At 38.4% G+C, this 13,619-nt stretch overlaps 2 protein-coding genes across 6 annotated transcripts in view; both read left to right on the top strand.

Moving 5' to 3' along the window:
• ADGRG2 (adhesion G protein-coupled receptor G2) overlaps nt 1-11,549 on the top strand; it is a 52,374-nt gene extending 40,825 nt beyond the window's left edge. For all 4 annotated transcript variants that reach the window (XM_032441054.1, XM_015886254.2, XM_032441059.1 and 1 more), the window contains 9 exons: nt 941-986; nt 1,095-1,198; nt 1,670-1,794; nt 2,425-2,693; nt 3,719-3,818; nt 4,152-4,426; nt 6,985-7,086; nt 7,743-7,895; nt 9,541-11,549. In XM_032441054.1, coding sequence (XP_032296945.1) covers nt 941-986; nt 1,095-1,198; nt 1,670-1,794; nt 2,425-2,693; nt 3,719-3,818; nt 4,152-4,426; nt 6,985-7,086; nt 7,743-7,895; nt 9,541-9,725 — 1,359 coding nt within the window. In that variant the 3' untranslated portion in view covers nt 9,726-11,549. The remainder of the gene's footprint in view (nt 1-940; nt 987-1,094; nt 1,199-1,669; nt 1,795-2,424; nt 2,694-3,718; nt 3,819-4,151; nt 4,427-6,984; nt 7,087-7,742; nt 7,896-9,540) is intronic.
• A 1,114-nt stretch (nt 11,550-12,663) lies between these two features.
• PHKA2 (phosphorylase kinase regulatory subunit alpha 2) overlaps nt 12,664-13,619 on the top strand; it is a 33,182-nt gene continuing 32,226 nt past the window's right edge. Inside the window, exon 1 of one of the 2 annotated variants that reach the window (XM_015886135.2) lies at nt 12,664-12,854. In XM_015886135.2, the coding sequence (XP_015741621.1) occupies nt 12,777-12,854 (78 nt within the window). In that variant the 5' untranslated portion in view covers nt 12,664-12,776. The remainder of the gene's footprint in view (nt 12,855-13,619) is intronic. The other variant, XM_015886144.2, reaches the window with a different exon arrangement.

The following is a 13,619-nucleotide window of genomic DNA, read 5'->3' on the forward strand; positions in this document are numbered from 1 at the left end:
TTTTGGCTGACAGAATTTGCTTTTGTTGTCTCCATTGGAGTTGTTGTAAAAGAAATACTGTACTAGAAATACAGATAAATTGCTTCTGCTTTACTAGCAAGGACATTTCATTTCCAGATAGACTTTCAGAACCTCATATTTGCTTATTTATTGTTTATATTAATTTTTGTTCTCATGATTTGATGTAATTTTACTCTGTCAGCTCTGAAGTTTTGATCCTTTCTACCTGCCCTTCTTGTTTTATTCTCCAAAGAATAAGAGCTCTTATGTGAAAGCCTGACAGAGGGGTTTGCTAGGGAGATAATGCAGTCATGACATTCTTAGGTGCTATGTGGCCAGAAAGCCAAGTAAGTCTGATTCTTAAACTGAAACACAGGATCTATCCCATATATTGTAAACTGTTGGGATTCTACTAGTTTTGAGATATAATGGCAGCATTATTACTGTTTGGAGAAGTATAGTGTACTACTCCTACAGTTCTTAAGGCTTTCATGGGAGGGAGTCTTTAACATGCTGTTAGTATAAAGTTATCAGATGCTTGCTAAAGAAAATGAGTTTTTCCTTTTCAGTGTGGTGAATTTCTTGATACATACAAAATCAGGAAGGATGAAAAATTGAAAGAATTTGTATAGTGTAGAAAGGCAGTGAAACAATGTTCATAGTGTTCTACCAGGAATGGAGTATCAGCATAGGTGGGAGACCTACCTCTTGTGAGGTCACTTCATATTTGTTCTTCATGATTTTACCTGCATATTGTGATACTAATCTCTTCTTTGCATTTAAGTTTATGTAGTATTCATGTAGAACAGGTATACTTGATGTATGTAGTATTTATTCAACCCTGTATTCTGTAAATAATAGAAATTTCTTGATCATAAACTTACAGTTAAGTAAAATATCGTTTTTAAAAATTATCATTTTTATTTTTACCTCCCAACAGGATAATTCAACAGTTAGATGTGTTTTTTGGGACTTTAATAAAAATGGTAAGTACTCGATATCACCTAAGATATCATGTTGCTTTGGGTATGCTAACCCGCATTACTAGTAGAAAGCCGTGCTTTAATCAATTACAAGGCTGTTTTCTTTAACAGGTGGACATGGAGGCTGGTCTTATGATGGTTGCATTGTTAAAGAAAGCAGAGTAAATGAAACAGTTTGTTCATGCAACCACCTCACAAGCTTTGCAGTTTTAATGGTAAGTATTTCAAAAATTACGTATCTCAATTCAAGAAAACGCTAAATCGTGCTGCATATTCAGCAAATGAAAATTCAGAAAATACATACAACTTACTAAATACTAATTCAATTCTGTTCCCTTCATGCTTAGTACATAGAGCTGTAAAACTACTAATGTCCTTGAGCTGCTTGTTGAATGAAGGCCTTGAGTTTCATTAAAGTAAAAACTGATTAAGTGCTTATTAAACTGCAGCTCATACATTTAGGCCGTTGTATGTTCTGTACAAAAAAAAAGTTTGAATAAATGCAATTTAAAATTATTTTAATCAGACCTCCACAGTTGTATTGACATTTCTGTTTTCCAACAAACCTTTTACAAGAGCCATGGAGAAAATGTTTTGTTTTGTGCATTTTCAGGTGTTTATTTCTTTTGTTTGTGTTTTTCCATTTCAGAAGTATGCTCTCTGAAATTGACTTTTTTCTCTTTTAGAATCTGTATGGAAATACTCCTTTAAGTCCCACGCAAGAGTTGGTACTTACTTTTATATCGTATATAGGCTGTGGCCTGTCTGCAATTTTTCTTTCTATCACTCTTGTGACTTACATAGCTTTTGAGTAAGTATCTGTTCAACTCAGCTCCCATTATTCTTCAATTACATTTGTCTTTAGTCTTCACAGCAAAGTCTTTTCCAATAATTATTGATTCTGTCTCTATTAATAAATATACAAATTTATCTTGGAACATTTTGTTAAGATGTCCTCCATGGTATGTTCTGGAAATCCTCCTAGAATTTATCTGGCACCTGTTCACTCTCTCATTATCCCATCAATAATAAATACTTGGCTCTATTAAGGTTTTAGAAGCCTAGTCAAAAGTCTAAACTAGGTTAGCGCTAAAGAATACTCATTTTGTGTTTTGAAAGTAGTATAGCAAGAAGCTGCCTAGCATATAATGTTAAAAAAAGAAGAGGCATTGATATCTAGGAATCAAAGCTATAGTTTAAATCTGTGTAATCTTTCTATAACAGACTTTATTCATATGGACTTTTAATTTGGAAATGTGATATAAAACATTCTGTCCCATGTATAAATTCAGTGTAAAAATCACTGTTTATAAATGAAAATATATAAATACTTTTTTTTTTCTTTTTTTTTTTTTTCCATTTATAAACTAAAGAATACAAAAGAGAAAGTAAGCCAGAGATACAGGAACAATTGATGTCATCTCTTCAACTTGCTTTTTAGGAAAATCCGGAGAGACTATCCATCCAAAATATTAATTCAGCTGTGTGCTGCATTACTTCTCCTCAACCTGGTTTTCCTCCTTGACTCATGGATTGCGTTGTATAACACACGAGGCCTGTGCATTGCGGTTGCTGTATTTCTTCACTATTTTCTCTTGGTTTCGTTTACCTGGATGGGCCTAGAAGCTTTCCACATGTATCTTGCACTGGTGAAAGTATTTAATACCTATGTGCGGAAATACATTCTCAAGTTTTGCCTTGTTGGTTGGGGTATGTGTTGACTTTACTTTTTGGATTCTAGGTGCATTTATCAACTCACCAAATATTCCTGCAAAGGTGACACTGTTTGGAAATGAAAAAGAAGCCGTTGCTAAATGTTACTACCATCAATTGCAAAGTATTCACTATCACTAAATCTGATGGTATTAATTCCAACTTTGAGGTAGTGAACTCCTCCCTAAGTAGAGGTGTTCTCAGATTGCAATGTGGAAAACAGACTGTTAGAATGTAAGGGAATAATGGATCTTCCTTTTGCAAGTACAGCAAAACCAAATTTGAATCATGGAATGGTTTGAGTTGGAAAGGACTTTTAAAGGTCATTTATTCCAGCTCACCTGCAATGAACAGGGACACCTATGAGCTTGATCAGGGTGCTCAAAGCCACGTTCCAGCCTGACCCTGAAATGTCTCCAGGACATCTACTGTCCACTCTTATCATTAAAAAAACAAAAAACCTTATATCCAGTCTGAATTTCCCCTCTTTTAGTTTGAAATGATTTCCCCTTGTCCTGTCACAATAGATCTTGGTAAAGAGTCTGTCCCCTTCAAAATGGCTTATTTCCATTAGTTAGACAGACTGCATCAGTTGTGTTTTGAAAATAAATGCAATTAGATATATACGTTCCATTTCTGGAATAGCACTGTTACTAACAAAAAGTGGCAAGGCAGATGTAACTGGCTCAAAGATGAAGAGATTGTTATTGCCCTTGTTATCATCCTTGGCCACTTGAGTTACACACTAGTAAAGGCACTAAAATCAATACAATTGTTTTCTTTAAATGGATATAAGAAATAAAATTGAGTGTGCTTTATTACTTTATTAAATGTTTTAAATCAGTTTGACATGTAACAATTTTTGTTGCTTAAGTGAGAAAGTTTGGAGCTAGCTGCAGAGAGGAACTGTGGCTTCTCTCCACCTTATGTTCCTGAGCACAGCTTGAATGCCTCATTTAGTTTCAAGTTATAATATTATATTTGTCAAGATTTTCACTTATTTTTTTTGTCTAATCTTTTAGGGTTACCAGCAGTAGTTGTGGCTATTGTGTTGGCAATATCACCAGATAACTATGGACTTATATCCACTGGGAGGGTTTCAAAAACAAGACCTGATGAATTGTAAGTTAAATAAAAGGAGGTGCTTGCTTTCTTTTCTTTTGGGAAGGGAAGGGGTGGAATTGTACTAAATAGCTCTTCTTCAGTGCTGGGGGAAGGAAAGAAGCAGTGAGAGAGCTTTGCAGTGGTATAGCTCTATCATATGTTGCATACTTTGTGGTAACTGTCTACACGAATGCACTTGCTTTTGGTATAAAAAACAAACAAAAAACCCTACAACTTTTTACTAAATAAGCAAAAAATGACTTGTAATTAAAACAGAATATGCCTTTATCTTGTATTTATTTCAGTTTCTTTTTCTGTTGATGGGTGACGGACTTTATTCTTGTGTTTTAGCTGCTGGATTAAAAACAGAATTGTCTTCTATATTACTGCTGTGGGATACTTTTGTGTGATATTCCTGATCAATATCAGCATGTTCATTGTTGTGCTGATCCAGCTGTGTCGCATAAAAAAGAAAAAACAACTTGGTGCTCAGAGAAAAACAAGCATTCAAGACCTTCGGAGTGTTGCTGGTCTCACATTTTTGTTGGGAATTACTTGGGGATTTGCTTTCTTCACAGTAAATGAGGTTTTTACCTACCTCTTCACCATCTTCAACACTTTACAAGGTAAGTTTATGCTTTTATGTGTCAGCTTACTGCCAACACTATAATGAACAAAACATTTGAAACATTTGAAAATGGCACTTTCATAATTCAGAAACAAAGTTGTGATTTTGGTAAGCTCTTTACCAAGTTGATTAAATTGATTATTATGCTGCTTTAATGTAGTTTTATGTTAAAGTAAGATATAGAAAAGCTATCTACTAATTGCATGTATAATATATTTATAGCCGTATTATAGTTTAAATATATGCAAACCAGATACCATGGAAAGTGACAGTATGTCAAGAGATTAATTGTGTACTCAGTTACTGTAAGCATTCAAAAAATAATACAATTAACTTAGTTAAAATGGTTGTATGGTTATACAGTCAATAGGTAGACAGAGATTATACAGATGTTTTGTATGAAAGATTATTGTGATAGAAGGATAAAGGGAAAACGCTCACTGATGTTGAAGGTTTGCAGTAAACTCCACGAAGGAAGTGATCTCCAGAAAAAGAGAACCTACCTTAGTGGTGGTTAGTCCATAAATGAGATCTGGGAGAGGTGGAGCCAAGCTCCACCCCTTCTGGTAGTACAGCTGAATTATCTTCACCTGTGCTCCCACAGCTGACTCATTGCTTGCCTCAGGTGGTTAATCAGAGGTTCAGGCTATGATCAACAGTTCCCCATACAATGGTATTATTTTCCTACTTACAACTAAGTCGTGAGGGCGAAGTGTGACATTCATCAAAGGGCCATTGAGACAGACAAGGCTGTGGTATCTAAAATGTCTCCTTATAAGCACTGCCTTTAATAGATATGAAGGCATGAAGCTCTGCAGAGGCTGGGATACTACTGGACATATCCAGAAGCAGATTTCAGGGGCTTCAAAAGTTTTTGTATAGATATGAGGTACTGTAGCTGCATGCTGTTACCTGAGTGTACCTAAATTTTCCTGTTTTATTTTGAATCCAAATTTTTCTTTGAATGCTCTTTAGATTACTGGTGGAATAATTTCCCAGGGAGACTAAAGCAATGAAAATAGCATCTCTGTGTATACTACTCCTCTATTTGGTATGTGTCGCAACCTACATGGTTTCCTGGCCATAGAATAGAAATCATGACAGTAGGTTTGCAGAATTCCATCTTACATAAGGAAGTAGAGGCATTATATTAAACGTTTGTTTACTTTTAATACAGGGTACTGTAAATGACCACTAGCAAGTGTGCTTATGATTAATAAAACAAATATATATCAAGCTATTGCAAAATTATTACCAGAAAGTAATACTTTTTATTTCCATGGATACAAAGGGCACAAGAAATAGAATAAAGAATTTAATAGAGAAAATTATAATCTACAAAACACCAGTTTTCAATAGTCACCACTGTTAGCTATGCATTTTCATCAACAATGAACAAGAGCAATGGAATGTGGCTTGTCTTTCATGTCGCTGTTGCTGCTGCTGAAAGGCACCACCCACCACCTCACTGTGCTGACAGTCATTGTTTGGTCTCCATAAACGTTCAGTAAACAAAGATTAATGTCAGTTAGTGCCATTTTTTCTGCATGGAGGAATTCAGTGGCACACCTCTGCTTCATCAACACTTGATATGCTGTTGTGTCAGAGTGGCCCTCTGCTGCCATCTGTCATGCCGCAGCAACATGTAATGGGGTACTGGTGAAAAAGTTCAACCTCTACTGCTGTAGCTCCAACATCTGCCTCTGATGTTGTGGGCCAACATGATAAAATAGGATGTATTACTGTCAGAGCAGCATTTGAGTGTTCACTACTTGTAAACGCTGCTACAGTATGCTACAGCGTATATATTCAATAGCACCAGCAAGTGTACTGAGAAAGATTTCTACTGTAGGTTACAGCAAAACTATCCCTAGTAAAGCAGGAGATATGTATGTGTTTGCATATGTATGCATGAATACATAGACGCTCATACACATACCCAGAGATGTTCAATTTCAGATAGGAAACAAGTCATTTTTATGTTGCAAAGACATAAGAGGGTGTATAACTCTATACTTGGAGCAGCTTATAGATGCTTGTAATTTCTGTTTTTCATGTAGGTAGCCAATACGCAATGATCCTATTTTTTCAGGCACAGTTTTTCTTTTCCCAGAATACTTACATGTTCATTTGGCTAATACAGACAATAGCAGTTATCGATTCCAATTATTTCTAAGTGTTTCCCCTTTGTTTCAGAGTATTTTTCACTTTTGCAGACAAGTTGTAATTATAGTTCCTTGTTTTTGCCCTTATTTTTAGTATCTTCAAGATGTCTCTGGTTCTTAGGTACCCAAGAACGCTTCAGAGAGACTGGCTGCAGTTCTCAGAGATGCTTCAGGCTCATATTTGAAAGGAGAAACTTTATTCACTTTGTTATTTGGTTATATTTGGTTCGTGCATTTGTGTATGTGATATCTTCCATCTGTGTTCAGTGGAACAGTACTCCTCAGAGTTCTGAGTCGTGAACATTTTCACCAAAGAAAACTTCTGATTAGAAGTTAAAAACAAATGAAAGAAACCAAAATGTTGTTTATCATCCATGTCATTGTTTTGCAGGGTTCTTCATTTTCATCTTCTATTGCGTAACAAAGGAGAATGTCCGTAAGCAGTGGAGAAGATATCTGTGCTGTGGGAAATTCAGGCTAGCTGAAAATTCTGGTAAGCATAAAATGTTTTTATTGTTCTTTTTTTTTCCTTCTTCCAAAGAATTTATACACAAAGTTCCTAGCATTTAAGAATATGCTTTTTTATTAAATTCAGTAAAATCTGTTGTTCTAGTTGCAGGTGTAATTTATTTCCCGAAGTATAATAAACCTCTGAAATTATACTCTTTAAAGACAGCAGCTAATGCAGTTGTTGCATTAAGTTATTAACTGCAGCCTGGTCTCTGCTGCTGCAGTATATGGGCATGTCTTTGAAGAAGACTTTTGATCATGATTAGAACTTTTAAGATCTGTTCCAGTTTGAGTCAATTGTAGTTTTGCCAGCAGCTTCAGAAAAACACAAAGAAAACTTTAAATAAAAAAAAAATATATAAATAGGTTTGATTATTTTGTTATTCAGTAGTTGACTTCTCATAAAGCTGTATGATTTTCAGTCATCTCTTTAGTTTCTGGAAAATTCTGATTTGGTACATAGACATAAAACTAAGCCTGTTGCTTTAAGAAGGAGTTAAAGAGAAAAAAACAAACTAGATGCAAATAATTGTAAGCATTGAGAGTTGTGATATTCTTTGCAGAGTCTTGTTCTGTTTAGGGAACTGCATTATTGCTTCTATGAGTTGCACAATTTTCTCTAATGTCCATCTGTTGTAGACTGGAGCAGAACTGCTACTAATGGTTTAAAGAAGCAGACTGTAAACCAAGGGGTGTCCAGTTCTTCCAATTCCTTGCAATCAAACAGTAACTCCACAAATTCTACAACGGTGCTGATGAATAATGATTATTCGGTGCATGCAAATGGAAATGGTACGTATCATTGCAATGCTGTGCTCTTTCCCACTAATTTGAAGTGAATTGCTGACCAATTTTTGGATGTCAGGGAAAAGTTCTTCACAGAGGCAGTGGTGAGGTGCTGGCACAGGCTGCCCAGAGAGGCTGTGGATGCCCCATCCCTGGAGGTGTTCAAGACCAAGTTGGATGGAGCCCTGGGCAACCTGGTGTAGTACCATCAGATCTGGAGGTTGGTGGCTCTAGCCTGTGGCAGGGGGGTTGGAACTTGGTGATTTTTGGAGTCCCTTCCAACCCAAGCCATTCTAGGATTCTAGGAATCATCATAATAATATAATATAGGGTCAATAGTAATATAAGGTCAAAATATTTCAGATTTTCTCACAAATAATATCACACATCTGGTTTACTAGATGGTTCACAAAGATTTAAAGTATCCATGTTATGCTTAGTGGGGTTTGTTGATTTACATCTCAGATTGTAGGTAATTATCAGTAAGGCTGTTATTCACCAAAAGCTGCTGTAAGCACTTTTCTTGTCAGACGTACCAGGGAAGATCAGATTTCCCGTAGTAAACTCATTTCACTGCCTTGATGTTTCTCACCAGTTTTTCTCTTCCCAAAACCATAAATGGCAATTAGATTCTGTATTGACTGTTGTCTTGTCAGTAGATTTAACACTAACCAGTCATGGCGATGTTGGTTTGTGAAGTGATGCAAATAGTAACACAAATAACAGTATTAAATGTGTGTTTTGATTAATTCTGCTGTAAATAATAGATGTGCATTTGTGTTTGTGAACTCAATCTCCGTTTTTAAAATGATCCTTTCCCAAAAGAAATACTAGTACTGTTTTGGGTTTTCCCATCTTGATATTTTATTCCATCCCGTGACAGATGTGATATCAGGATGGTGGCACATCTCTTAAATTTACCTGCTCTCTGAGAAAGTAGAAAAATAGAAAAAGGAAAAAGAAAAAAGACCAATTGAAAGCATTTGTGAAAATATTTATAATAATAAACCCTATTTCTCAGAAAAATTATCTGGAGTGCAGTTGCATTGATATATGAAATTTCATCCAGTTGAGTTGAGCATTTGTGGAGCTGGTGTTTCAGTCCATTAAGAGACTTCAATTGGGAGTGGTACTACATATGATCACTGTAGGGATATGGAAATGTGTAAGATTTTCAATCTAAATATGGCCTGCAAAAGTATTTGGACCAAGGTCATATTCTGATTGTTTTCCAGAAATAAATGTTGCAAGTTGAATGCATTTCAAAGGAAAAAACAACTGCCGTGTTTACTCCAAGTTTATTTCATATCCATGGCAAAACTGAGAAACTTGAACTTAACTATAGTTAATGCAAAACTGGAGTTTGGAAGTATTTTGCATCTTATCTAGTGATGCTGATTCCAAGTCTGAGTCTACATTCCAAGAATTGTGTTCTTCGTGGTTGAAAATGTGAAATATTTTAGTATGCACAATGTATTAAAGTCTCACAGATCTTGTTTCAAGCAGAATAGATACAGAATGTGTACAGAAAAACCCTCATCTTGAAGTTATTGCAGTGATAAAATGAGATAGCGTGAACTCCTGACGCTTACTGGAAAAATACGCTGATTCTGACCTTCTCTGAAAGGGGATGCACTTTTTGTTTCTACAGGCCACCTTTGTGGTGAGAAGAATGGTATTTCTTTCAGTGTGCAGAATGGTGATGTGTGTCTTCAGGACTTTACAGGCAAACAACTTGCATTTCAAGAAAAGGATGACACTGGCAGCCAAAATAGCCGTATCTCACTTAGAAGGACTTCAAAGAGGGGAAGCCTACCTTCCACTGAGAAAATGTGATTTCCTTTTGAACAGAACACTGTTTTACAGCACGAAGTAGAGAATTTACTTCAACGGTTTTACATAATGTGAGAAGACCAAAGACTGATTATATTTAATATATTGTCCTGAAGCTTGCAGGCAGCCATGCAATGGCTTGACAAAGACAGTTCTTAATTGGACAAAAAAATAGGGAGGAAGCTCCTGTTCTGACAAGGTATTTCGGATGTTGAATTACAGCTGGCATGTTTCTATTTTGATTCTTCATTAGGAATTTTTGAGGTTTTTTACGCTTAAAGGAAAGTTTTGTTTAGACCTTTTTCAGTACAACTAAATATCTGGATATAATGCATAGTAGTATTGTATAAATGTAGGAAATTACAACTCCTGTGTTATCTTTAAAAACGTTAGCTATACTGTCTTCAAGTTTTTGTATGTTAGAGCTGCAGATTAGTGCTGTACATAAAGAGGAGAACGTCAGCCTTTAAATATCTTAGCGACAGTTTTATATTTATTTCTTGTAATATAAATTTAAATATTCTTTTGTATAGAAAAATAATTGATGTTTTGTTGCAACTTTTATTGTACTTTGCATTTGTCTTTAATTGAAATAATTAACAGAATGATACAGAAGTTACTGTGTTCAGTAAGTGAAATCACTTTCTGTGGTTTGCCAGAGACAGAACTCGATATGTGAACAGCATTATTTTGTAACCCTCAGTGTCCTCAGTGCAACACAGAGAGGTGTCAACTGGGTGTCATAAAAATAGAGCACTAAGAATGAGGGAGTGATAAGTTATTAAATGTAGCTAAGTTATCTTAGTGGCTGGACTAAGTCAGTGGGAGCTTTTGCCATTGATTTCACCAGGTTCAATATTTTATCTCAAGTTCCACATACTAAACACACTGCCATCTCTCATCTGCAGTGATTTAAAAGTGTTTTTATTTGTTTGTTTGTTTTTAATTAAAGAAAGTACAGAAAGTAATGCTAGCTGTTATATTTAGTAGCCTAGTACATTGTTTGTTTTGTTGAGTGGCTATTTTTAAGGGGCAGCTCTTGAGCAGTTACAGTCTATTTCTACTTGCATTTTGGTCCTTCCTTGGCAAACCAAGTTCTGAGGTCCCCCCACCTCAGTTAATTCCTGAATCATCATTTAATTCCCTCCGTGATATTTCTCTGAAAAAGATGGATTTTTGGCTTCTCATATGCAGTGGTTGGAAGAAAACAGAGCCATGCAGCACTGTGAGGATTTCTGAACAGTGTGAGCATATGTTGTCCGTGCTTCTTAGACAAGCGTGTGGCTGTGGCTGTTTCATGTGCTCCGTGGGTTCTTGCAGGAAGGTTGGATACTGCCAGAGAAAAGCCAGTGCCACGCTGCAGAGTGCCAATGCCTGGAAAGGGGCTTTTTGAGGCAGATGTTCACTGGAGGGGAGAAAGGGCTCTGCTGTCTCAGTAGGGATCCCTGGAAACGCTTCTCAACAAAATGCATTGGTGAAACACCTTTCTGATGCTCTGGTGTGGTTGTTGAACCTCCACACTACTAAGCTCTCACGAGGTTCTAAATCCAGTGCCTGGATTCTTTTGGTCACCTGTGTCTGAAACTGTGTCGAATATGCCTTTAAAGTGAGAGATCAAAGCGTTTGTTGTGTTTACCCACAAGGTCTTAACTACATGTTAATAAAAGAAGGTACTGGAATGCTAGTAGCTAGAATGCTTTTCTGTGAACGCTTTAACTGTTGGCAAATTGCCTTTGCACTGTTTCTTGTAAATTTATTTAATGTCCTTGTATTTATATTTTCAACTGTAAAAAAAATAATAAATTTACAGCAAGTAAACACAAAATACATAAATTTTGTCTTTTAGCTAAATGTGTTATGCTGGACTGTGTTACAGTTCAAATGATGTGAGCTGGAATATGTCACCTCATGAACAAAGTGCTGGTGTGGCCCTTGCTTTCTTGTGTCCATATCATATTTCACCTTTCATGGCTCCAGTCTGCTGAAACTCTTCCATAAAGAATGCCATGAGTAACAGACTCACAGCATCCTTAAGATGGGAATAGGCCTCATAAGGTCATGTAGTCCATCCACCAGCCTATCCCCCGCCATGCCCGCTAACCATGTTCTCTCAGTGCCACATCCACACAGTTCTTGAACACCTTCAGGGCCAGTGACTCCACCACCTCCCTGAGCACCCTGTGCCACTGCATCACTGCTCTTTCTGAGAAGAAATCTGTATTAATATCCAACCTGAACTGCTCCTGGTGCAATTAGACAGTGTTTTCTCTCATCCTATCACTGTTACTGGGAGAAGAGGCAGAACTTCAGCTCATCACAACCTCCTTTCTGGCAGCTGTAGAGAGCAGTAAGGTCTCCCCTGAGCATCCTGCAGGACATGGCTGAGTTTGGCTTCAGCAATTCCATACTAAAAAGTATATTCCACAGTCACAACTTGGAGTCTTAATTTGTTTCTACCTTTGCACCTTAGCTTATGCTAGGATTATTTTAATCATTCTCATTTTATTTATTCCTTTTCCTATCCTTATGTTAGTGTAGCCCAGTGAATGCCGTCAATAAAGCCATGGAAGGAGCGTTTCCACAGCAGGGGGCGTGGGGACCGAGCAGCTGCCTAAGGAAATTTGGGCTAGTTCAACCTCCTTCTTAGGTCATGCATACGGAGAAAAAAACAGTGATTAAAAAAGTTGCCATGTCGTGCTCTGCACAACTCTGTGGTGGTTGTGCTTTCAGTTCCTGGTACTTCATACAAAGCTCCGCAACTCTAAGCTGTGTAATGCTCTACAGAATACATATCCCTTCTCTACTCAGACTTTTTATGCCCTGCCAGCAGTGTAGCCATAGCAACCCTTTATCTAGGAGAAAGTGGCACCCAGCCCAGACGCCACTGCTCCGCCGGGTAGCGGCGGGACCGCGGGCGCTGTGTGGAAGCGGCGTAGGGCCCCGCCCGGCCGCCGGCAGGGGGAAGGGCCGCGGGCTGGGAGCTCCGTCGCGCCGTCCGCCGCGCACACAGGGAAGCGGCCGCCGCCATCTCCGGCTGGGCGGTGAGGAGAGGCGATGAGGAGCCGCAGTAACTCGGGGGTGCGCCTGGACGGCTACGCCCGCCTGGTGCAGCGGACCATCCTTTGCCACCAGGTGAGGGCGGCGGCGCCGGGAGAGAGGATGGGGGCCGGGGTCGGGGCGAGAGGGTGGAGGCGGCTGTCTGCCCTGCCCGGTGCGGCCTGCCGGCGTTGTTCATGCTGCTCTTCTGGCCCTGTGGGATGACCTTGAGCTCCTTCAGCAGCTGCCAGGGAGCTGGGCATGAGCTGAGCCACCCACGTCCTGTGAGCAGCTAGACAGAAGAGCAGCAGGCAGGAGAGGTGCTGCCAAGACAGGGCTGTACAGTGTGTGGAGGTGACCCTGTGCCCGGCATCCAGCAGCACATGAAACGTGCAGATTAGACATGCTTGCTGTGCACTGACAGAGCTCATGTTCTCTGAGACGTGGCTTGGAGAACGTGAAGTGTGTTTGAGAACATTGAGTTTTGATAAAGATGTGTCTGACAGGGCTTGGGTCAGGTGTCCCTGTCACAGCAATTGATCTGGCATTTGTAACAGTTGCTCTGTTTGAACACACAGCTAAGAAATGAGCGTTCAAGTTGATGGCAATGAGGCAGTGGGAATTAATGATTAAATGAAGAATGTTAGGAAGTATTTGAGATGCGAGAGACTGTGCGGGGTGCTCTCCTGGGTTCTGTAAGCTTTGTGTCCTGAAATGCTCAAAGAAATACATTTTGCACTTCTCATGTGTGAGCTAAGGAAAGGACTGTGAGTCTCTGGCAAAACTGTGAGAAGCTGTATTGTGCAATCAGTACTTTCCCTCCTCTACTTTTTGGTATGGAAAGCAGTGGTTTGTCTTAAT

Source organism: Coturnix japonica, chromosome 1 (genome assembly GCF_001577835.2).
Source record: "Coturnix japonica isolate 7356 chromosome 1, Coturnix japonica 2.1, whole genome shotgun sequence".
Lineage (NCBI taxonomy): Eukaryota > Metazoa > Chordata > Aves > Galliformes > Phasianidae > Coturnix > Coturnix japonica.